This window comes from Hypanus sabinus, chromosome 12 (assembly GCF_030144855.1).
Source record: "Hypanus sabinus isolate sHypSab1 chromosome 12, sHypSab1.hap1, whole genome shotgun sequence".
NCBI lineage: Eukaryota > Metazoa > Chordata > Chondrichthyes > Myliobatiformes > Dasyatidae > Hypanus > Hypanus sabinus.
This window is the reverse complement of record NC_082717.1, coordinates 104,928,734-104,953,855: the sequence shown is the minus strand read 5'-3', so window position 1 is coordinate 104,953,855 and position 25,122 is coordinate 104,928,734. Positions and strand designations below refer to the sequence as shown.

Genomic DNA, 25,122 nt, shown 5'->3' with positions numbered 1-25,122 from the left:
TTGAAGTTTTGAAGGTCATTATGTACACTTAATCTCCTTGATTAGATATGAAGCAGTATTTATATTATTAAGAGTGCAATAAAAAAGTATGATGAGTTCCCATTAATTGGGACACATCAGGACCAGTATAGCTAGGGGTACAGTTAGACAGCTGGTTTCATGGAAATAATTTAATTTCAACCAAGTAACAAATTATGTATTTAAATAAAATACAGAAGATTAGAGCACGATCAATACTACTACAGTACTGTAAAACTGTGCATTAGTTCCTCCTAATAGTTATCAACAGAGGAATTCATCCAATGTACGTGACTGTGTTCTTTTGATTCACTGTAATTGAACAAAATTAGTGCAGACTGCCTTCATACAATGCTTTTGATGATTTCATCTTCCAAATCTTCATTTACAATGTAACATTCAAAGTGACTGTCACTTTAAAATTCTTGTTAATTCCCAACTTGCTGAAGTAGTGAATTTGTTTCATTTTCACTCCAGCTGTTTATCACATCTCCAAGCCTGAATACTTGAAACCGCAGTGAGCAAAACAGCTATGAATTGCCTTACTGCTTATTTCTCACCAACTAACAGCAATGAAGATCACTGTTTTTAGAACACAATTGACATTATTTAGAAATTGTTCGCTGTAAGCATGGTGTGGTGTCTAATGGCAACACCGGTGCACCTGACTGATGCTACTCAGAAACTTTTGGGCAACAGTCTACTGCCCAATTAAGCAGCATGGTATCCCAAATAAACAAAGGGAATCCTGGACATTTTCTCAATTAGTTTATTTTCTTCAAGAGTTATTCCAAATGAGCGGCTGTCCCAATGAACTGATGGCCTAATTAATCAGAATCCACTGTACTTCCAAACTTTGCTAAATTTGCTGAGTTGTTCAGTACTTCAGTGTTCATGAAACTGAGAAACATAACTCCATTCTGGCCATAGAATTAAGAAGTAAAGCATTGTTGATTAAATGCTATGCTTGTATATTAACTGAGTTAAGGGTACCTCATGAGGACACTAGTTCTTCCAGGGCAGCTGTAAAGATGGGGTGATTGAGATTCAGGTCTAAGTCCTGATGAAGGGTCCCAGCCTGAAACATTGACTGCGCTTTTCCCTATAGATGCTGCCTGGCCTGCTGCATTCCACCAGCATTTTGTGTGTGTTGCTTAGGTATCTACAAGTTTTTTTTTTACACTGGTAGTTTGGAATCAAGAGGCATTAGATTTTAAATGCCAAGTCTCCTACACTCCAGTCTTCTAGTTGGTGTGATCCTCACACCTCCCTGTTTCTCCTTTGCACTCCCACCTTGCTCCCAGATTACGGATGCTGCTATTTTTAGTGGATTATGATTATGCATATTTCCTATGCAAAGTATATTGAGGTGGTAATTTCTTGCTTACAGTGAAGGCATGTCAACTGTATCCTCATCACATGCACTGAACAAGGAGACTGATAAAAATCAAAACAAGTGCTTGGTAATTAGTAGCTCTTCAGGGCCAGGAATAGTTGTTCGTGGAAGGCGCTTTCACCATGCCAATGCACAACCAGCCATAAAAACAGCAGCCCAGAGGTAAGTTCTGCTCTTGGTGTTCAGCTGCACATTTTTTGTGATTATTCAGATGTTTCATGTCTGTGAGCTTCCAAAGTGTTGCCTTAACTGAAATAAGATATTTACATTTTTGTTATGATTGTTTGTTGGTTTTAAAGGAGGCGTTTACTCAGTAACTCAAGCAATGCTGCGGAACAGACATAGATGGTCTGTTGTCCATGCTTTTATTACTTTTAAACCTAATTCAGCCACTCTCTTTGTTGACTTGTCTCCTCCTAACCTGTGTGAACTTAGGGTCATCCAATATAGTGCCCGTACCCTCACTTGTACCAAGTTCCATTCACCCTCTGTCCCCTTGCTTGCTGGCTTCCAGGGTTATCTGCTTAGAAACAGCATAACTTAAAAGTTCTCATCACTTCTTTCTCTAATGCTTCCCTTCATTGATGGCCATAGCATCAGCTGCCAAGAAATTCAAGCCTAATCCTCATTATTCCTTACCTTTCTAAAATGATCTACGGTATATCATGGTATGACCAAATTACATTTGTGGGATCGTTAAGACTGGCTGTGCTTCGAGCTATTCAATGAATTGAAGAAGATCTTTTTAGGATGCAGAGATTGTTGAGCACCTTTTGCTCCATCCACAAGCAGCAGGATTTCCTGGTGACCAATCCCTTTGATTCCAGACCCGCTCCCATTCCGACATTTCGGTTCATAGCCTCCTCTACTGCCACAGTTAGAACACTCTGGTTGGAGGAGCAACACTCCATATTCCATCTGGGTAGCGGCCAACCCTGATGGCATGAACATTGATGTCTCTAAATTCTGGTACTTTTTTCCCTCCCCCTTCTCCTTCCCCTTCACTTTTCTTTGGTTCCCCACTCTGGCTCCCCTCTTACCTCTTCGCTTCTCTTCTTCTCTCCTGCTTATCACCTCCATCTGGTGCCCCTCTCTTGTCCTTTTATCCCATGATCCACTCTCCTCTCTTGTCAGATTCCTCCTCCTTCAGCCCTTTACCTTTTCCAGCTCTCACCTTCCAGCTTCTCACTTCATTGCCTTCTAGCTTGTACTCCCTTCCCCTCCTCCCACCTTCTTATACTGGCTTCTTCCACCTTCCTTTCCAGTCCTGGTGAAAGATCTCATCCCGAAATGTCAACTGTTTATTCCTTTTCATAGATACTGCCTGACCTACTGAATTCCTCCAGCAGTTTGTGTGTGTTACTCTGCTTCCAGCATCTACAGAATCACTTGTATTTTAGGTTAATCCTACCCACAAGCAGTTTGTAATATTTTGTGTAATCAAGGTTTGTTTTTATTTCAATACCAAGGGAAACCTTGCTTCTGCCATTTTCTCAGGTACTGTTCCAGATCTTTACTACCTTTTGAGTTTAAATAAAAATAGTTGACTTTTTTTTTAAAATGGGCTTTCAATTATTATATGACTACAGAAAATATGGCCTTAAACATTGACTGTTTATTCCTTTCCACAGATGCTGCCTGACCAGCATTCTGTGTGAGTTGTTTTCATATAACAATTGTACTTTTTAGTTTGTTCTCCCTTAAGAGTGATGTCTTTATTCAGGGACATCCTTTCTATTTAAATAAATTACTCATAATTTTATACATGTTTTAATATCCCTTGAGCAGAAAATTAATCCCAGCTTTTCTTTCCTCTTAGCAAAATGCGTCTAGATTTGATATTCTGCTAATAAATCCTCCCTGTACCCCTGTAGCTGTATCATGTCCATTCTGTAATGTGATTAGAACAAGCAGTACTCCAGCTGAATCTAACATGTGCTACATATCTGGGTTCTTATTCTGCATTCTGTTTCTCAGCTAATAAAGAAAAGTAGTCTGTATGTCTTCATTACTACCCTGTCAGCATGACTTGCTACCTTCCGGGGCTGGTGTATATGCACTGTGTACAGACTTTGGCTTTCTTCCCAAATATTAACCACTCATCCAATTTTTGTATAATCCAGCTTTCTTATTCTTGGCCCTAGATTAAACTTAAGTCATTAAATAAAACTTGAAAGGGGTCCAAATACTAAGCCACACAGAACCAGCTTTCAAACAATCATCTGTCACTAAAGTACTTCATAAACTAAAGTACTTCATAACTTATACCCAACTTAACATTTTCTCTTGGATTTTGCAACCTTACATTTGGGATTTTGTCAATAGTGCTGGCTCAGTCCATATCATTTTCATCAAACCAAATGCCCTCATGTTATCTACAGTACTCAGAAAATACTGTTACTAATCAGACATGGCTTTGCATTAATCAGTTCAAGCAAATTTTTCCAACAGACTATTAATCCCTCGGAATTATTTCCAATAGATTCCCCGTCTATAACTTATCCCTTCTATTCATTTTTAAACAAGGCTCAAAGCTTGCAGTCTTCCAGTTGCCTGTGATAAGTGCCTGTAGATGGGAAATATTACAAAATGAACTACCATTGTTTTTTCCTCTGATCAGCCTGGAATACAATTTGTCCGGGGAATGCAATATCATCTATTTTCAAAGATCTTAAACTTGTTCAGTATTTATTTTGCGTCCATCTTAACCTTTTGCACAATTCCTCCTTTACTATAATGTCTGCAGCAACTCTCTTTTCATAGTAAGCAACACAGTGTATTCATTAAGAATTGTATCCACATCTTCCTCCCCTATGTATAAGTTACCTTTTTAATGTACAATATAAACTTGCTTCACAAATGGAATCAAGCTAATCTGTGCAATCTGTATCAATTTTTCTTTGTGCAGTTGATTTGATTTTTTACCAAGGATACACTGTGATCAGTGTTTTGTATGTGGAGCGCTAAGCTAAGAGGCAGATGATTCAATATGCTCTGCTTCATTGTGTTGCTTTTCTGAAATGCAGCTGCCATTGTACAGAAATTGATTTGTGAATCCTTTGAACCTGGAATGGAAATTACTTTCACGAGTAAAATAATAACTGTTTTTACCTAGCCTAGAGAGCATATGTAAAATTTGCTTTAATGATTTGATCTGAATATGTTACCAATGCATTTCAGAGCCAATTAAATTATTCTGGAAATGTGGCCAGTGTTGTAGTATGGGAAACTGCCACAAATATGGGCAAGACAAGGTCTCCAAATAGCAAATTTCTTTCAACTAATAAGGCAACACGTGTGAATCTCCGATGAAGGGTTTCGGCACGAAATGTCGTCACTACTTCCTCCCATAGATGCTGTCTGGCTTGCTGAGTTTTGCCAGCATTTTGTATTTTTCTTTCAACTAATGTTGGCTTGGTCTTTGAAGTGGAGCCAAGGGATTTTATTGATAGCCATAAAATAGTAAACAGGAACTTGGTTTAACTCTCAACTGAGTAGCGTTGTATTAACGGAGGACTGGCACATCGGGATGGATTTATTTTGTGTTGAAACCCCAGTATAGAATTTGAACCTGCAATCTTCTGACCTTCAATTACCATTAAGGGTCTGTCTTGCAGTTTTGAGAGGTGCTGGTTCAGAGCCATGCTTACCAATTGCAGTTTAAGACAGTAAGGGGATCAGTGCTAGAAACAGAGGTATTGAGATGCCTGATGCTTGCTGTAGCTGGTGGTGTAGTGGCATCGACGCTGGATTTTGAAGCTAGTGTTAGTCTCAGGTTCAAATCTGGTCAGTTGCTTGCATGCTTTCCATCTGTACTGGGTTGAGCATTGAGCCTGGGGGAAAAACAGAGAAAATTGCTGCAGAAACAGCAAGATTGCCACCCGATGCACCACAAGGTACGGAAAGGATGAACAACAACGCTTGCTTTAGCCTTTGGTTCCGAAGGGAGCTGTTGGCATTGAGCCATTTGACCCGAAGCGACTCCTGGACCTGAGCGCTCATGCTGAGAAGCCCTGACTTGCTCACAAATGCAAAGCAGGGTCCAAAGCAGGAGCTATCATATACTTCAATTTTAACCACTTTAAATTGTCCCTGAATGTGCCCAACCCCTAGCTTTTCCATCTTTCTAAACTCATTCAGGATATGGTGGGCATAGGTTCTTGGCAGTATACGCCTGAAGGCCTAATGGTGTTCTGGACCTTGCTGCTAAAGTTCATGGTGTGGAGTTGAGTGTCTAGGGTATACTGTGCTCTGTGTTTTAGATCTTGGCTACTGACCACCAGTTAGGAGGCTGCAGGATAAGCTTTTTTTTTCCAGTGCCCTCCAACCATGGAGAGAAATTCACCTGAGATGAGTCTCAAGTAAATACAGGGGCAAAATTTTTTGAGCCCATGTAGCTGAATTGGAGGCAGCAGCAGAGGGACCATCCATTACTCTGAGGAGAATGGGTACAACAAGCATTGGCAAAATATTTTTTAAAATTCTGTTATGTGAAGCTGATTTTCTAAACTGAGACCTGAGAAATGATACTATTGCCTTCACCTCCCAGAGGTTTAATATTCGCACAACTGTTTTCATAGAACATTGATTAAACAAAATACAACTACAAAGTGTTTGAATAAATTGTACTGACTTGCACGTCATTAGCAGGCTTCTGGGATGTGATCAAATGGCCAGGACACATTGAGAGCAGGAGTTTTAGCGGCTACAGATTTAATGGACAACACGCAAAAAGTATTTGTTAAATCCCAAGTTGTATTGAATGTGTCCTTTCTTCCATGTGTTAGCTGGTTTGTGAGCTTGCAATATTCTGGTGGTATTTTTTTTCCATGGTTGGCTATTCATTTTCCAAACCAAACTGATTTGATAGCTTAGTTGATTGCCTGTTATGTGGTTTGGAGTTTGCTATGTCTGACTCCTTTTTGAAGGCGAGTTCTTTTTAATTTTATGTCACTCGTTAAGTATCTACCACTAATGTTTTTCATGTAAGTTGCCCTTAATGGGTAAAAATGTTTTAAGGTATTTGAGTCATGCGTTCTTTGAATAATGCATCCAAAATATCATCCTATCAAATGATATCATGCTATAATTTCTTTTGCTAAATTACCCAGATTGATTAATTGCTATATCATGTTACCTACAGTTTTGAGTACAGATGCTATTTTTTCTGTACTCTGATATTACATTTAAACCCAGTGAATATCTGGAATATATTTTATTATTTGTTAATGTATTTGTGGTGAAATTACTTTGTGTGGTAATTATATGTACGGTGCTGTGCACCTTGGTCCAGAGGAGCATTGTTTGATTTGGCGGAATGCATGTACTGTATACGGTTGAATGACAATAACCTTGACCTTGCACTTGAACACAGGGTTTGGACTATTAGATGACAAAATATTGAATTGCAATGTGTTTTAATTAGGTCATCACCTTATCTTCATGTGAAAGGTGATGGTGCTTTTTAATTCCTCAGCAGTCAAATACTTTTAAAATTCAGGGGGTAATTGGTGTTTAAAGGTTTAGAAACAATTGATGTCACAGCGTAACTAAAATTTGAACTCGGAGGGAGGTAAATAACACTCATCAATGAAAACTGCATCTTTTTATGAAGTGAAGATCTAATTCTATAATTGTTCAGGTTTTATAGTTTTATAAAATTGCTCAAAGGATTGAGATGTATTTTAACTTTAATAGTTGAATTATGCTTTATTAAGTAGCTCTAATATCTTGTAACAAATTTAGTTTCTTTGGATTCTTCTCTTATGTAACATTGAAATAGTTTTTAAAGATTTTGTCAGAGGACAGGTATTAATGTTCTGATTTTTTTGTGTCAGTCTAAACATTAATGTGAGATTATTGCCTTTTTCTTATTATTCTTTCATCTTTTAAAGCAATCTTGGCTTACTTGGTGAGGGGTAAGTGTCATTGAAGTACTTGCATAGCAGCTGGAATTAGCATGGCAAAGTCTCCTAAATTGCTTCATTTGCTTTTGATACTTTGTATTTTTGTCATTTTGAAGTGTTTGTGGTCAAGATTTGAACATGTTTGCCTATTTTCAGCCATCCTCATGGATTTGTTTTCCACTTGCTGCAAAGGATATTTCCTGAGTACATTGCCAAGTTACTTGTCACAAAATTATTACTGCACTGGAAGCTTCCTAGTGTAGTGTGCAATCTGCTTGAGTTACTACAAAAGTCTCCAGCTATTTGACCTCATCTCTTTACTGTTTTTCCTTTACAAAGGCTTTTGATATTATCTGCCTTTTTAATCTTACTGTTCTGCTATTAACTAACAGATTTGTAAGCAAAGGCTCCCAGGAACTCTGACGTTGTAAAGCAAAGTGAAAACATAAATAAAAGCAGCTGATTCCAATAAGTGATGATGGGAAGAAGCGCTGATCTGGTTTAGCTTGTAATATAGGATTAGGCTGCCTTTGCAATCTGAAATTGTTGTATAGTAAATTATTCTGAGAATAGTATGAATTCAGGAATCAAATCATCTGCAGAAATTTATGGTAACTTCCAATTTGTGAAAAAATAACTGTGAATTCCTTGGTGCATTTGCAGTCCAGTAAATAAGTTGTAGTGAACGATGTGCTCTGTGATACTTCCCAAAGGTATATAGCACTCTCTTCATAGGTCATACATATATATATATATATATATAGTAGCAGTATGTTCACAGAATATAAAACTATGCCATCAGTGGTGCAATATGAGAGGGAAAAGATACTGAGGAAGTGTTCATGGGTTCATTGTCCATTCAGAAATCTTATCATTTATGGAAAGAAGCAATTCCTGAAACATTGAGTGTGTGTCTTCAGGTTCTTGTAGCTCCTCCTCGACGGTACCATGAAGAGGGCCTGTCCTGGGTGATGGTGAACTAAATGATATTGCCGTTTTCAGGCATGGCCTTCTGAAGATGTCCCTGATGCTGGGGAGGCTCATGCCTATGATGGAGCGGACTGAGTTAACAACTTTCTGCTGCTTTTTCTGATCCTGTGCAGTGGCCCCTCCATACCAGACAGTGATGCAACCAGTTAGAATACTTCATGGATTTTTGAGTGTCTTTGGTGACATGCTAATTCAAATTAAACTCCTAATGAAATATAGCTACAGCTATGTCTTCAATGTCATTGCATCAAAGTGTTAGGCCCAGGATAGATCCTCACCCAGCAACTTGAAATTGTTCACCTTTTCCACTTTTGATCCCTCAGTGAGGACAGATGTAGGTTACTCAGGCTTGCCCTTCCTGAAGTTCATAATCAATTCCTGTCAGCTTGAACTATTTTCTCTGATCTCTCTCATTATCGAGGCATTTCACCCACAGAACTGCCACTCACTGGACTTTCTTTTTGTTTTTCACACCATTCTTTGTAAGCTTTAGATACCGTTATGCATGAAAATTCCAGGAGATCAGCAGTTCAGAGCCACTCAAACCATCCCATCTGGCACCAATGATCACTCCATGGTCAGTCAGTTGGTTCACATTTCTTCCCTATTCTGATGTTTGGTCCGAACAACTGAACCTCTTGACCATGTCTGTACGCTTTTATGCTTTGAGTTGCTGCCACATGACCGGCTGATAAGAAATTTCTATTAAGGAGCTGGTGTATCACATGTACCTAATAAAGTGGCCACTGAGTGTTTGTCCCTTACTTGTTGTAAAACATTCCAGGTCACTTTCGTGAAATGTTACCAGATTGATGCAGGTGACCTAAAGATTGGTTAGAGGTTAGCTTTTCAAGATAGGCAAAAGGACTAGAGGAAGAGAGGTTTAAGGAGGAAATTTTGAGCCTTGGTGACTGGATGCAAGGCTTGGAACAGTTGAATTTGAGCCAGAGTTGGAAGATTATGAATGATTTCATGTAGTAGGACAGGAGATAATTCCAGAGATGGAGAGGGGCAAAACCATGGAGGGATGCAAATATTAGAAATATAAATTTTAGGTTATTTCAAGTTTTGCATTTGGTACATTTGATTCGAAAGCTAAGTAGTTTATATCAAAGTTTGAGTAGCATTTGAGCTGAGGCAGGACAAAAATGAATGATAGTGATGTAAAGATAGATAGTCTTGGTGACCATAGCCTGAGGCTGGTCTCAATTTGCAAACTGCCTGGTGCAGTTCTGGAGGACAAGGGATGGGGTTGTTGTTGGACAGTATTTGTGGAGCAGGTTGAAGACTGTGGTTTAGGAGTTCCTAGTCTTTAGTTTGTGATTGTTTCTCCACATCTAGTGTTAAATATGAGCTCAGTTTGGCTTAAGCCAATGCTCGTATTCAACTAACAGCACCAGCTTCTCTTGCAATTCATTTACTTTACACAGATGCAGCTACTTTGGCAGTGTACTGATCTAAAGTAACCTGCTTTGCTTAAACAGCTTAGCACACTCACCCAAACGGCGAAGTTTCAATTATGCTGCCACTGAATGCAGAAAGATGTGACTAACTGATCTTATTCCTCAGTGCATCCTCTCTCTGCTTAGTGAATTCAGATTTCCCCTCAAACTTTGTGTAGTTTTTTTATTTGGATTTGAGTTGCATATTCTGCACTTATTTTTATAATCTATAACGAAACCCAATTTCCCTCGGGATCAATAAAGAATGTCTGATTCTGATGTAGAATTTGTACAGTTACATTTATATTCTGCTGCTAATTAAAGCTAGATTTATTTTCATTAGTGTGATCTTGCATTTGAGAAACCAGCCATTGAGCACACACGATCTGTGTGAATTTCTATGTTCTTTCACTCAGTTCACCTTAGCCTGCTTTTTATATCTTTTATTAGGCAGTACTGTGCAAAAGTCATAGGCACATGTAAATAATTTCTGTAAAGTGAAGATACTTCCAAAAATAATGAAATGAAAACTTTCTAAATATCAAAAAAAGCAATAAAAGTAAGAAGATTTACTGCTTTTTTTCATCTTCTAAGAAGAAGATAAATCAAATCAATATTTGGTGTGACTACGCTTTGCCTTTAAAACTTGGGTACACTGTCATGCAATTTTATAAGAAAATCGGCTGGTAGTTTGTTCCAAGCATCTTGGAGAACTTGCCACAATTCTTCAGTAGACATTGGCTGTCTTGCTTGTGTCTCCCTCCTTCCCTCCCTCTTCTCATAATCCAAGACAGCTTTGACTTTGTTGTCATCAGGGCTCTGTGGAGGCCATACCATCTATTACAGAACTCCTTGTTCTTCTTTTCGGTGAAGATAGTTCTTTATGACCTTGGCTGTATGTTGGGGTTATTGTCTTGCTGCAGAATGAATTTAGGACCAGTCACACATCTCCCTGATGATATAATGTGATGGATGACCATTAATTCTGACCAGATCACTAACTCTATTTGCAGAAATGGAGCCCCAAACCGGCAGTGAACTATTGGCTTTACTGGTGGCTGCAGACACTTATCAAGGTAGTGTTTTCCAGCTTTTCTATGGACAAGCTGCCTGCTGCTTGAGCCAATAATTTCAAAATTTTGCTCATCAGTCCAGAGTTCTTACTGCTATTGTTCAGCACCCAGACCTTGTGGGAGTCTCTTGGCTTTGGTTCCACTTCGGAGAAATGGTGTTTTAGCAGTTTGATGTATCTCTCATCTGCTGCACTCAGTTTCCGTGGCCAACTGCTGCATCTCTGGTGCATAGCCTTGCCTGTTTCTTTTTAATTCTTCAGAAGAGCTTGGACAGTGTATCTTGAAACTCCTATCTGCCATGAAATTTCTGCTTGGGAGGGATCTTGCTGATGCAGGATGACCATCTTGTGTCTTGTTGCTCTGGTCACTTGCTAATATGTAAGAATTGATGATTTGAAGATTAAACTGTCACATTTGCCACACCCTCACATTGTTGTTTGGTTGTCCTTCACCCAGTTAGATTCTTTCTACACCCATTTTTGTTTCAACTTAGTTCATTCAACTCATTATGTCATTGATAATTAGCACCTGTTTGTTATCTTTGTTTAATCATGCACTGGGCTATGTACTACAAAGTCATCAGGTTTTTATTTGAAAATTGGCCCATTACTTAATATGTTACTTTAACAAAATACAGAAATTTCTCTGTTACATTATTTTTTGGAAAATGAATGTTTGGAAATCTAAGACTTGCTCTTTTCTCCTGACACACAGATGTAGAAGACAAAAAAATTATAAAAAGAACTAAGGTGCCTAAGACTTTTGCACAATACCTGTATAGTCTGTTTCTCTTTCAAATTTTCAGTTACCCCTCAAATGCATTGTTATTTACCTCAGCAGCTCCATTCCATATTCTAACTACTCTACAGAGTAAAGACTGATTGATCGGAATGGATTTACCGGTGACTCTTTCATTAGTCCATATTGAGACATTCTATAAATTAATAAAATTGAGCATCTTTCTTCCCACCAATGCTTGTAAGCAAATTCTATATTAACAAAGTGATCAAACAGATTCGGACACAACATTTTTTGATATTAGCCATGCCTTCACTATCTCTCCCCCCCCCTCCCCATGCCCCCCAATCCCCATTTGAAGGGTCACTCTGAGTTTAATTTGATTTTGGAGTTTTGGATAGTTTCTGCCTATGAGAAGGAATGCAAGAAATTTCCAGAGTTGACCTAACTCTGTAATACCTGCATGCCCTGCCCAATATAGCGTTTATTAGTTTGGGTTTTCAAAAATCTGTCAAACTCTGATTTAAATAAATATACTGACATCAATTGCTATTAGCAGAAGCATTGCAAATTTTTACCAACTTTTAACAAAAGAACTTTTCTGTAACCTCTGAAAGTTTTTATTTTTAGGTACAGTCTCCTGGTTTTCGACACCCTAGTCAGCAGAAATAACTTTTCTTTCTATCCTATCAATTCCATTTAACACCTTGAAAAGTATCACCCCTTTATATCAATATTCCAAACATCACAGTCCCAGTATACACTAAGCCACCTCTCTTTGTAATTTTTGGAGCCCAGAGTTTATTCTGGTAGATTTGCAGGGCACTCCTTCCATGGTCAATATATTTCTCCAAAGGGGTGATATGCAGGGCTGCTCATTTAAACTTTGCTGTTTAAGTAGACCTTTGTAAAAGAGTATCATTTTTCTCTTGTACGCCAGCTTTTGAAATATAAAACCCAGTATTCCAAGAGCCTTTTTAATTCTTCTCATGTCCTCACTTTTTAATCTGTTTACATGGGGCTTTCAGTCTCTGTTAGGCTGCCATTTTAAATTTGGTATTTACAAAGTAGATGAGTGTTCATTTGACTGTTTTGAAAGCAATATACCATAGCTGTCTATTACCATTGCCATTGTTGTCTATTAATATCTATAAATATTTCTGTAATATACTGCTTCCTTCTATATTGTTTACTATAGTGCCATAGCTGGAAAGTATGTTCAATATTATCATTCCACTATCTATCTTATATTCATTGTATGCTTTCAGAAAAGAATACCCAGTTGATGTTCCAAAGGTTCCAATGGACAGTATCATTTTAATGGGATCTGATGGAAGAGGTGAGTCTTTAAGGGGGATCTCCAACTTTCTATGTGGTGCTTTTCTGATTTTCTTCACTTGTGCTGTTGCTGCATTCATCTGATAGATGGTCAGTGGATTTATGTGATGTTCACTACTGAAAGTCTGGCTGAACCACTCCTCAGTTAAATGGTCAAAGCTGCCATATTATCATCCATCTCTGGAGTTCTTTAACAAGAGCAGTCTTTGGGTTTTTTTTTGATAGATGTGACCTCAGCTGAATTAGAAGAGCAGACGTATTCCTTACCAAATTTTAAGAGACGTGTTTTGATGAAGCAAGCAAAAGATGACACAATACCAACGTTGCCTGAATCAGTTAACCCTAAAGCTTCTGCTCTACAAGATAAGACATTTACTGAGGTGGGCAGTGGATATTTTCTTTTCAGCTTTGTAAAGACTGATCAGTGCAACTGCAAATAAATCATGGGTCTGTTACGGGGCTGTAGTGAAATCTACTGTTAATGGAAGATGATAGTTTTAGATTCCATTGATGTACTTCAAATGCCACAGAGGTTGGGAATATAAAGCTGCTTGCTCAGCTATATCATTGCACAGCTAACTCTGTACCTTTAATAAAATATCTGTAACATATCCTTAACTGCATTATATCCTGGAAGATATTAGTCTAAATATTGTTTTCCCTATAAAGACCCATGTAAACTATTCCAAGAGTTTTCTTTGTCGCAGGCTTCAGTTCAGAGAATTCCTGCAGCCATTATTGAATTACCTGGGCAGAAGATGAGTTTTAATTAACTGTTTTTAAACATTGCACAAAGGACTAAGTAAAGGTAGGAATTTATGTGAATAATTGAAGTATATGCTGAAATGTCATGAAATTCAAAAAGATTATTTCATGTCCTTTATAATATATGAAAAGATTGCAATTTATAACAAAATTGGCTTCATAGTTTGCTTGAAAAGTAAAACAATAAATATGACTTAGAATTTTTTTTTATTGAAATGCATCTAATGAACTGTGGTATTTTCAGCATATTTTCTTGGGCCAGTTTGCAAGATGCACTTTGCAACAATCAAAATGATTTCAATTTAATTTGGCTGGAGTAGATAACACAGCATGTGAATACATTCTGCACTACCTCAAGCAATTGACATGAAACCATAACTGAAAAAATCTTGCTGTGTTGAAAAAATGAAGAATTCTCATTAGCTTGTGATTCTGAGAAAGGGAGTAGAATTGTTGAAGTGAGATGTGCTTAGTGCTAAACTGAAGTGTTCAATCTGTTTACAGAAGCAAATAGATCCTTTCACCCTATTGGAGGAGTGGGGGAGGGAGGGAGGGAGCGTAGGAGAATAACCAGTTATATCCCCAGATTTCTCAAAATATGTTTTGCCAACTAGATTTCTAATCTTGGTTGGGAACAACGCCGGATCACATTGTCTTTGCGTCCACATAGAATAGTTTCTCATTACCCTCTGTGCCATTTGAACGAGTTTTTTTTAAACAGTAAGTGGGAAATCATCTCGATCTTTGTAGTGATTGTTTCTTGTTGAAATACATTTCACATCTTCAATGCATTGTTTGCTGTTTTTTGTCATTTATTAGGATGAGCATTTATTAACCATTTCTACATGACTAGCTTAATATGCACTTGTAAGATCACAAGATATAGGAGCAGAGTTAGGTTGTTTGGCCCATCAAGTCTGCTTTGCCATTTCACATGGTTGATCCATATTTCCTGTCATCCCCAATCTCCTGCCTTCTCCCTGTATCCCCTCGTGCCCTGCTAATCAGAATCTATCAACCTCTGCCTTCAATATGCCCTCTACCCTCTGGTCTTGGACTCCCCCACCATAGGAAACATCCTCCCCATGTTCACTCTATGAAAGACTTTCACCATTTAATAGGTTTCAATGAGGTCACCCCTCATTCTTCTGAATTCTAGTGAATACAGGCCCAGAGCCATCAGATGTTCTTCATGTGACAAGCTATTCAATCTTGGAATCATTTTTGTGAATGTCCTTAGAACCTTAAAGTAAAAGATTTAAAAAAAAAAGAAATAAAAGCAGGACTGGGCATTTATTGAGTTGTGCCTCCATCACAGTACAATAAGATTACAAACGATCTGAATCTGTCCTGTCTCATTCTTAAACTCTGGATTATCAACCCAGTTTATTTAATCTCACTTCCTGTATTGGGAGGGTGGTCAAGAAGGTTAAGTCACTTGGCATTTCAGGGTGAGGTAGTAAATTGGATTAGAAGTGGGAGAGGCCAGAGAGTGTTAGTAGATGGTTGCCTCTCTGTCTGGAGGCCTGTGACTATTGGTGTGCTCACAAGGAGCAGTTCTATGTCTATTATTGTTTGTCATCTGTATCAAACATCTGCACGATGAGGTAAACAGGATCAGGAAGTTTGCAAACGACACCAAGCTGGCTGGTGGCGTAGTGGCATCAGTGCTAGACTTCCCTTGCACGCTCTCCATCTGAGCCTGGGTTGAGTGTCGAGCTAATAACTTGACCTTGTAAAAAAAAAACTAGAGAGGGATGGGCTCAGATGCCCAAGACATGCCGTACATGAGCACACCAAAAAGATCGGTGCAAAAAGCTTGTCATAGCAGCGCCCCAACGACTCCACCAGGAGATAAAGGCATGCACACAGCCCCCCCCCCCCCCCCAGGGGTGTAGTGGACAGTGAGAAAGGCTATCAAAGCACGAAGCAGGATCTGGACCAGCTGGAAAAATGGGCTGATAAATGGCAGATGGAACTTAATAGAGGTATTGCATTGTGAGGCAAACCAGAATAAGATTTACATAGTGAGCAGTAGGGCACTGAGCAGTGTGGTAGAACAGATTTCTTGATCCTTAATTTCTTGAAAGTGGCATTGGATCGTAATGAGAGATTTTGGGACATTGGCCTTCCTAAATCAAGGTATTAAGTACAGGAAACACATAAAAAATGCTGGTGGAACGCAGCACGACAGGCAGCATATATAGGGAGAAGCGCTGTCGATGTTTGGGGCCGAGACCCCTCATCAGGACTAACTGAAAGGAAAGATAGTAAGAAATTTGAAAGTAGTGGGGGGGGGAGGGGGAAATGTGAAATGATAGAAGACTGAAGGGGGTGGGATGAAGCTTCAAGAGCTGGAAAGATGATTGGCGAAAGTGATACAGAGCTGGAGAAGGGAAAGGATCATGGGACGGGAGGCCTGGGGAGAAAGGGGGAGGGGAGCACCGGAGGGAGATGGAGAACAAGCAGAGTGATGGACAGAGAGAGAGAAAAAAAATAAATATATCAGGGATGAGGTAAGAAGGGGAGGAGGGGCATTAATGTAAGTTAGAGAAGTCAGTGTTCATGCCATTAAGAACAGGAGATGGGATGTTATATTGAAATTGTACCAGACATTGGTGAGGCCCAGTTTGGAGTATTGTGTCCAGATTTGGTCATCTACCTATAGGAAAGATGTAAATAAGATTGAAAGAGTGCAGAGAAAATATTCAAGCATGTTGCCGGGCCATGAGGACCTGAGTATAGGGAAAGGTTGAATAGGTTAAGACTTTATTCCCTAGAATGTAGAAGATTGAGAAGAAATTTGATGGAGGTATATAAAATTATGAGGGTTATAGATTAGGTAAATGCGAGCAGGCTTTTTCCACTGAGGTTGGGTGAGACTGGAACTAGATGTCATATGTTAAGGGTGAAAGGTGAAAAGTTTAAGAGGAACATGAGAGAGAACTTCTTTGCTCAGGGTAGTGAGAGTGTGAAACAAATTACCAGCAGAAGTGGTGACATGGGTTCGATTTCAACATTTAAGAGAAATTTGGATAGGATGGAATGGCCTACGTGCACAATGATGGTTCTAGGCAGAATAATAGTTCAGTACAGACTAGATGGGCTGAAGGGCCTGTTTCTGTGCTGTGGTGGTCTATGGCTACTTAAAGAATGAGGTGTTAGCATTTCTTTGATTTCTTACAAAACTGAGTTTGGAATAGCATGCCACTGTAGCACAATTAGGTCCGAAACTTACTGTTTTAAGATTTGCACAATATTCCCAACATGGTGCCAAAAGTGATTTTCCAATCTTGTTGTTTGTGTTCGCATTAATATTTAGAGTATTGGGTTATTTGATATAGACTACTGGTAGGTAATTCTACAAAATTCAGTTTGGGTGGATTGAAGATTTCTAAGTAGAGGGGATGTAATTGACAAAAGGTGAAAATGGAAGTGGAGAATGTTGAAAACTGGTCAGACACAGTATTTGAGAAGGAAAACACTGATGCCTAGATTAAAGCTGGTACTCATTAAACTCTGACTATGAGCTGACTTTGCCGCTGGTATACTGACCCAAACGATTCACGCTGAGGTATTGGCTTTATCATTTAGAACAGGTAGAAATATTTTGCGCATTTCCTGACTAGTATGGTTTCTATAATTTGTCTTTTTAATGGCTCTGACTTCCTTGTGAAATGCTACACAGGACTGCCAGTAGTTAGCTCTGTAACTGTCCAAAAATCCAAGTTTGCTTTATTATTATCACTATTTGGGTATTTTCAGTTTATCTTTTGCACATTGATTGTTTGCACATCTTTTTATGTAGTTTTTTTATTGATTTCAGTTGGCTTGATGAACTTCCGCTCGTACAGAAGAATGAGGTAATAGATAGGAGGTAGAGGGAGGTAGCTGTCTAAGTTGCAGGTTGACTGTCAGGAGAAGGAAAGGAAATAGGCATCCCGTGAGTACCCCAGTGACCATTCCCCTCAGTAATAAGTATACCGCTTTGGATACTGTTGGTGGGGGGGGGGGGGGTGGTAACAACCTACCAGGGAGAAGTCTCTGGCACTGGTCTGCCTCTGTGGCTCAGAAGGAAAGGGAGTGGGAAAGAAGAGGAGTTCGGTAGTGATTGGAAATCCCACAGTTAGGGGGAGTAGACAAGAGATTCTGTGGATGTGAAGAAGACATCAGGATGGTATTGTGCCTCCCAAGTGCCAGGGTGTGGGACATCTCAGACTGGGTCCACGGCATTCTAAAAGGGGAGGGAGAACAGCCAGAAATCGTGATGCAAATTGGGAGCAACAGCATAAGTAGGAAGAAGGATGAGATTCTGAAGAGAGGATTTAGGGAGCTAGGTAGAAGGGGGGCCTCCAGTGTAGTAATCTCTGTATTACTGCCTGTGCCATGCATAGGAAGATTTGGCAGATGAATGTGAGGCTGAGGAATTGGTGCAGGGGGCAGCGCTTCAGATTATTAGGATCTTTTCTGGAGAAGGTAGGACCTGTTCAGAAAAGGTCAGGTTACAACTGAACCTGAGGGTGTCTAATATCCTAGCAGGCAGGTGTGCAAGAGATGTTGGAGATTATTTAAATGAATTTGACATGGGGGATGGGGACTGGAATGATAAGGCTGAGAATGGAGCAATTGGTGTACAGGGAAATAATGAGGCAAGATTGCAGTCAGTGGGATGAGTTGAAGTGTAACATGGGGGCAAAATTGAAAAGGGAAAAGAATACAGGACTGAAGGTGTTTGAATGCACACAGTATAAGGTAGATGATGCTGTAGTGCAATTAGAGATTAACAGGTATGATGTGGGCATCTCTGAGTTGTGGCTAAAAGAAGGAAGATTGTATCAAAGGACAGGCAGGTAGGAAGGAAGGGGGGATGGCTCCGTTGATTAAAAAAAATGACATCAGATATTTGGAAAGGTGACATAGTATTGTAAGATGTAGAATTCTTGTGGGTAGAGTTAAGGAACTGTAAGAGTAAAAAGACCCTGGTGGGAGTTATATACAGTCCTCCAAATAGTAGCCAGGATGTAGGTTAAAAATGACAACGGGACATATAAAAGCCAACATATAAATGGCAATGTTATGACATTTTTGGTTGATTTCAGTATGCAAGTAGATTGGGGGGAATATCAGGGTGGATTGGATTCCAATAGAGGGAACTTGCAGAATGCCTATTTTTAGAGCAGCTTGTGGTTGAACACACTAGGGGTTGGGCAATTCTGGATTGGGTGATGTGAAATGAACCAAAATTGATTATGGAACTTATGGTAAAAGAACCTTTAAGAAGCAGTGATCATAATTTGATAGAATTCACCTTGCAGTAAAATAGCAGCAGCACAAAATAAGTATTTTGCATCAGTCTTCAGTATGGAAAACACTAGCAGTGTTCCAGAGATTCAAGAGTGTTACAGGGCAGAAGTGAACATTGTTGCTATTAGGAAGGAGAAGGTGCCCTTGGGAAGCTGAAATGCATGAAGGTAGATAACTCACCTGGACCAGTTGGCGTACACCCCAGGGTTCTGAAAGAGGTATCTGAAGAAATTGGGGAGGCCTTAGTGATGATCTTTCAAGAATCTCTAGATTCTGGAATGGTTGTGGACGATTGGAAAATTGTAAGTGTCACTCCACTCTTTAAGAAGGGAGGGAGGCAGAAGAAAGGAAATTATAGGCCAGTTAGCCCGACTTCAGTGGTTGGGAAGATGTTGGAATCCATTATTAAGGATGAGGTTTGGAGGCCAAAGTCAGCATGGTTTTCTCAAGGGGAAATCTTGCCTGATAAACCTGTTGGAATTCTTTAAGGAAATAACAAGCAGGATAGACAAAGGTTGTTTAATTGGATTTCAGGAGGCTTTTGCAAGGTGCTGCACTGAGGCATCTTAACAAGGTAAGAGCTCATGGTATTCCAGATGAGATACCAGCATGGGTATAAGGTAGTGAATCTGTGGAATTCACTGCCATCGGCAGCTGTGGAAGTTAAGTCATCAAGTATATTTAATGCAGACGTTGATAGGTTCTAGATTCGTCAGGGCATCAAAGACTATGGGGAGAAGGCAGGAGAATGGGGTTGAGAGTGATGATAAATCAGCCATAGTGAAATAGCAGTGCAGACTTGAAGGGCTGAATCACCTAATTCTGCTCCTATGTCTTATATTCTTATGGTCTTTTGGTGTGTTGTATTGCTTTGTTCTACTGTGAATGCCTACAAGAAAATGAATCTCAAGGTAATAAATGGTGACGTGCAGTAGGTACATTGATAATAAAGTTACTTTGAACTTTAGAAGATTCACTTATGCAAGTACAAAAATGTTTATATGTATCAATTTGTTTTCAAGTATCATAGTTCATGAAACTTATTGTCAGTTTTAGCAGCTGGAACGCTAGTTGTATGCCATACTGAACTGTCAACATATTTCTGTGGGTAAACGGTTGTGGGTCCTACACTGTAGTTTTATTTCCTGCCAGTCAGTTGTGCTCTATGCAATGTTGAAGCCTGGTGTTAGTATGAGAAGGTTACTCCACTAAGTGCAGATTAGGTAGGTAAGGGTAATTTGCCTTTTGCCAGGAAATTCTGGGGCAGTGTATATCTACATTAGCAAAATATACAAAGCAAAGTTGCAAAACTGATGAAAATTTTAAATGAAGTAGAAAATACGAAGTAGGAAAGACAGTATTTTTGGAGCAAGAAATTGAGGTTGATAACAATTGAGAGAAAGTGAAAGTTTTTTTGCAAGTTAAATCTGCCCCTTATTTCACACCATTTCTTTTCTCATTTTTATCTTTTAATCTGCATCTTTTTTAACATTCCTTCTCTTTAATTCCTTACTCTTTCACCCATTCATCTTCAACCTAGAAGTGCCTCTAAGCTATACTTTAAATGGTGAAACACCATCACACAGAAAGGTCTTCTTTATTTTTCCTTCCTCAGATGCTGTCTGGCCTATTGAGTGTTAGTAGCATTTTGTTTTGTGTTAAGGTCCAAAGATTTTAAAATGCTTTTTAATTCCTTAGCTTGATTTTTACCCATTACTCCATAAGTAGTAGTGTTAGTGACGGAGAAGAAATATAACTGTCTCTGGAATTGCATTTGCTCGGGTAGGAAATCCACCTTCGTCGAATTCACAAATCACAACCAAAAATATGAGATATGGAATAAAATTCACTCAGTGAAATTTTCAGTTATATGGAGACAAAAAAAATCAACATGCAAGAAGAAAATGTTAACTTCAATTTATTGATGTATGCGCAGATACAGAAAATTGTAATAATGAGGACAATTTTCTTGCAACAACTCCTCTTCCCTCCCCACCCCCTTGTCAAATGTACTTCTGAAAAGAAGTTGATAATGGATTTTTTTTTAATTCTTTGATCTTTTTCCAAATTTCAGGGGCGGACACTTAGTGAATTCTTCAGTTTATGTAACAATTGTGGGAAAAAGAGTGAAGACCATACAAAATGCGAAAATTGTAGGAAGCCAATACCCAAGGATGCAACAAGACGGCCGAAACAAACTCCAGATTCTTCCGGTGTCGGGACAGTTCAGGCACGTCCACCTATACATGCCTGTTCTCCAAATCAGGCTGAAGGCAGTGTGGGTGTCAGCGCCAAGACATTTTACAACAAACCTCTTGACATAATATTGACTCCAGTGCTGACAACTAAACTCTGTACAGCCAGGAATAACCTTTTGCAAACTAATGGTAAACTAGGGTTGTTGGGGCGGACAGTTGTGCATGGAACAGGACAAGTGGATTCCAAGAAACCTTTAATGAATGACCCCAGTAAGTATAGACATTTTCAGCAGTTCGGAAGGGGTGTGAGTTACTGTGACTGATCCATAGTGGCAATATCACACCTCCTTTTGTGTTAATCTGTTAAATATAGTGGACCGTAAACTGGAAAAGTAACAAATATTTTAATGTTAAATATTGTCGTACTGTAAAAGAATCGGGCTTTGGGGATAGGCAAGAAAGTAAAGTGATACAGAATTAGTAACTCAATAGACAATAGACAGTAGGTGCAGGAGTAGGCCATTTGGCCCTTCTAGCCAGTACCGCCATTCACTGTGATCATGGCTGATCATACACAATCAGTACCCCGTTCCTGCCCTCTCCCCATATCCCTTGACCCAGCTATCTATAAGAGCTCTATCTAACTCTCTCCTGAATGCATCCAGAGACTTGGCCTCCACTGCCTTCTGGGGCAGAGCATTCCACATATCCACCACTCTCTGGGTGAAAAAGTTTTTCCGCATCACTGTTCTAAATGGCCTACCCCTTATTCTTAAACTGTGGCCTCTAGTTCTGGACTCACCCATCAGCGGGAACATGCTTCCTGCCTCCAGTGTGTCCAATCCCTTAATAATCTTATATGTTTCAATCAGATCCCCTCTCATCCTTCTGAATTCCAGTGTATACAAGCCCAGTCGCTCCAATCTTTCAACATATGACAGTCCCGCCATTCTGGGAATTAACCTTGTGAACCTGCGCTGCACTTCCTCAATAGCAAGAATGTCCTTCCTCAAATTTGGAGACCAAAACTGCACACAATACTCCAGGTAGGGTCTCACCAGGGCCCTGTACAGCTGCAGAAGGACCTCTTTACTCCTATACTCAATTCTTCTTGTAATAAAAACCAGCAAGCCATTAGCTTTCTTTACTGCCTGCTGTACCTGCATGCTTGCTTTCATTGACTGATGTACAAAAACACCTAGATCTCGTGTACTTCCCCTTTTCCTAACTTGACTCCATTTAGATAGTAATCTGTCTTCCTGTTCTTGCCACCAAAGTGGATAACCTCACATTTATCCACATTAAACTGCAAGTGTCATACATTTGCGCACTCACCCAACCTGTCCAAGTCACCCTTCATTCTCATAACATCCTCCTGACATTTCACACAGCCACCCAGCTTTGTGTCATCGGCAAATTTGCTAATGTTACTTTTAATCCCTTCATCTAAATCATTAATGTATATTGTAAACAGCTGCGGTCCCAGCACCATACCTTGCGGTACCCCACTGGTCACAGCCTGCCATTCCGAAAGTAACCCATTAATCACTACTCTTTGTTTCCTGTCAGCCAGCCAATTTTCAATCCATATCAGTACTCTGCCCCCAATACCATGTGCCCTAATTTTGCCCACTAATCTCCTATGTGGGACTTTATCAAAAGCTTTCTACATCCACTGGCTCTCCCTTGACCATTTTCATAGTTACATCCTCAAAAAGCTCCAGAAGATTAGTCAAGATTCTGTAGATGCTGGAAATCGGCATCGTACAGAATTAGCCCTAATTTTTATTGAATGGCTGAACAAACTTGGTCTATCCCTGCATCAGTTTCTTATGATCAACTTTTTAAATGATAATCAAACATTTTCCCATGAGTTATGTCTGGAGGGCAGAAGATATTATTTAATCAACTTCTACTCATTAAAGCTGTTGAATTGTACAGTAAGTGGGCTTCATTTGCAATAAACCACAATTCCCACTCAACATAATTAGCTGACAGTGTGACAATATTGCTATTTATATTTGTTGGAAATAGTCTAGATTTTGCAGCATTGACCATGAATATTAATAGTTGCATCTAGAGGTTCATTACTTGGATAAATTGTACTTTCACACTGAACTGACTGTCATACGTCCCATGCACTTAAGGGAGATTATCCTTAAAAACCTAGTTGGCTGAAATCTTTGCAAAATGAATGGGGAAAAAATGCTTGCTTGATTGCTAATGCATGTTTTTCAACTTCAGAACACGCTTAACTGCCAATTAAAACATTGTATGTAGTCAACATTGTGGTACATTATAGGAAATTTGGGAACTTGTTTTCTTTTGAGAAGTGTCTCACAAGTAGCAAAGTAATTGCAACCTGATATTCAATTTCAGTTATGTTCATTGATGGGTAAAAAGTGGTTTGGGCACTTTAAGGTTGTTCATTAAATTCTTATTCAAATATCCAAACAAGTTAATATATCTAATATACGTTTGTATTAAAAATTACATTTCCTTAACTGGCACTGTTTGTATCTATGTAGTTGGCGTAGGATGGATATAAATATGTCCTCGAAGCAAATAATTTAAAGGATGACTGAACTAGTGTTTCAAGTAGACAGTAAACAGGTTTCCTTTTTCCATGTTATAAATTTATGAGCCTTCCTTGGAATGCTCCATTAAAAGTGAGTGAGTTGCGTGAGTGTGGTTTGTATTCACATTTTTGGTTTGTCTTGGGTGATGTAAGATTTCCTGATCAGTGATGAGCAAACTGTGGTTATGTTCTGTGCAACTGATCTGCAATTGCTCTGAGCTCAGTTCATTTCCTTCACCCAGAGATTATCCAAAATGAGGACCTTGCTTTGTTTGCTTCATGCTGTCTACCTGATGCTTTGACAGCAGCATGTTTTGGAAGGGGGACATTGTGTGGTGCTACATATCTGTAATCCCAACTTTTGTGGTGTGGTTAGAGTGTGGTTCAACCTGAAAAGAAAGAGACCACAACATAGGAGAGCTAACACCTCCAGTCAAGACTTGGCTGTATATACCTAAAGGACAAGGGATACTCCTTTGATAACACTGTGTACATTTTGGACAGGGAGAACAGGTGGTTTGAAAGAGGGGTTAAAGAAGCCATCTTTGTCAAAATGGAAAACCCATCCCTGAACAGAAGGGGTGGGGTATGAATCGGATATTAGGATTATATTATCTCTAACCCCTGGCATCTTCATAACAGTTCACACTTCCATTCATCCAAAGGTAAAACTAATGACCCTCTCATTACCTCTACGACTCTTAACAACTTTCAAGTGATTGCTATACCTTTAAACAACTCAGGGCTAAGAAGCTGGAAAACTACCCGCCATGGATCAGAACTGAAGAAGCCTCTCGAATGAGTGGTAAAACATCATCTTTACTGCTGCTTGATACACAGTGACCCGGATAAATGAGGACTAATGAATATAGACATATTCATTAGTTAAACTTTTTCTGCTGAACGTTCACTGCCAGCAACAGACTGTAACTTCCCTGTTGAAGTTGAGCTTTTGAATTGCCCCTACGACCTGGTATTTCTGCAGTGGGAACTGAAGTCTGGAAGGTACAGGTTGGTTGTGATGTGTATACGGGCTGAATCAAAGTAGGCCAGAGAACAAGGAATGGTTGGTGTGGATTTGGAGGCAATTTGATTTGGCAGAACCAAGGTGAACAGAGCAGAGGCAATGGAGAGTCAAGGCAGCAGGACCCAAACCTGGGCCTGAGAACAAGCAAAGACCTGAGGTTTGATCTATTTAAGCGCCAGGCTGAATTGGGAAAAGTTTGGTTTGGGCCGAATTGTGGTGGCGGGGCACTGGCCCAGGAGCAAGGAATGGCTTCCGGTTCGAACGACTTAAGCGCCGGGCCAGATTGAAAAGATCAGGGGTCCGGGCCGGTTCAATAGCTACTCCGTGAACTTTACTTGACTGCGCTGAA

General features: G+C 39.5%; 1 protein-coding gene across 8 annotated transcripts in view; it reads left to right on the top strand.

Moving 5' to 3' along the window:
* Positions 1 to 25,122, top strand: part of senp6a (SUMO specific peptidase 6a) — a 155,995-nt gene that overhangs the window by 54,250 nt on the left and 76,623 nt on the right. For 5 of the 8 annotated variants that reach the window (XM_059986613.1, XM_059986612.1, XM_059986618.1 and 2 more), the window contains 5 exons: positions 1,409 to 1,576; positions 7,309 to 7,332; positions 12,832 to 12,902; positions 13,127 to 13,281; positions 21,045 to 21,438. In XM_059986613.1, coding sequence (XP_059842596.1) covers positions 1,409 to 1,576; positions 7,309 to 7,332; positions 12,832 to 12,902; positions 13,127 to 13,281; positions 21,045 to 21,438 — 812 coding nt within the window. Of the gene's footprint in view, positions 1 to 1,408; positions 1,577 to 7,308; positions 7,333 to 10,763; positions 10,829 to 12,831; positions 12,903 to 13,126; positions 13,282 to 21,044; positions 21,439 to 25,122 lie in introns of those variants that run through there. The other 3 variants (XM_059986614.1, XM_059986620.1, XM_059986619.1) reach the window with 3 other exon arrangements.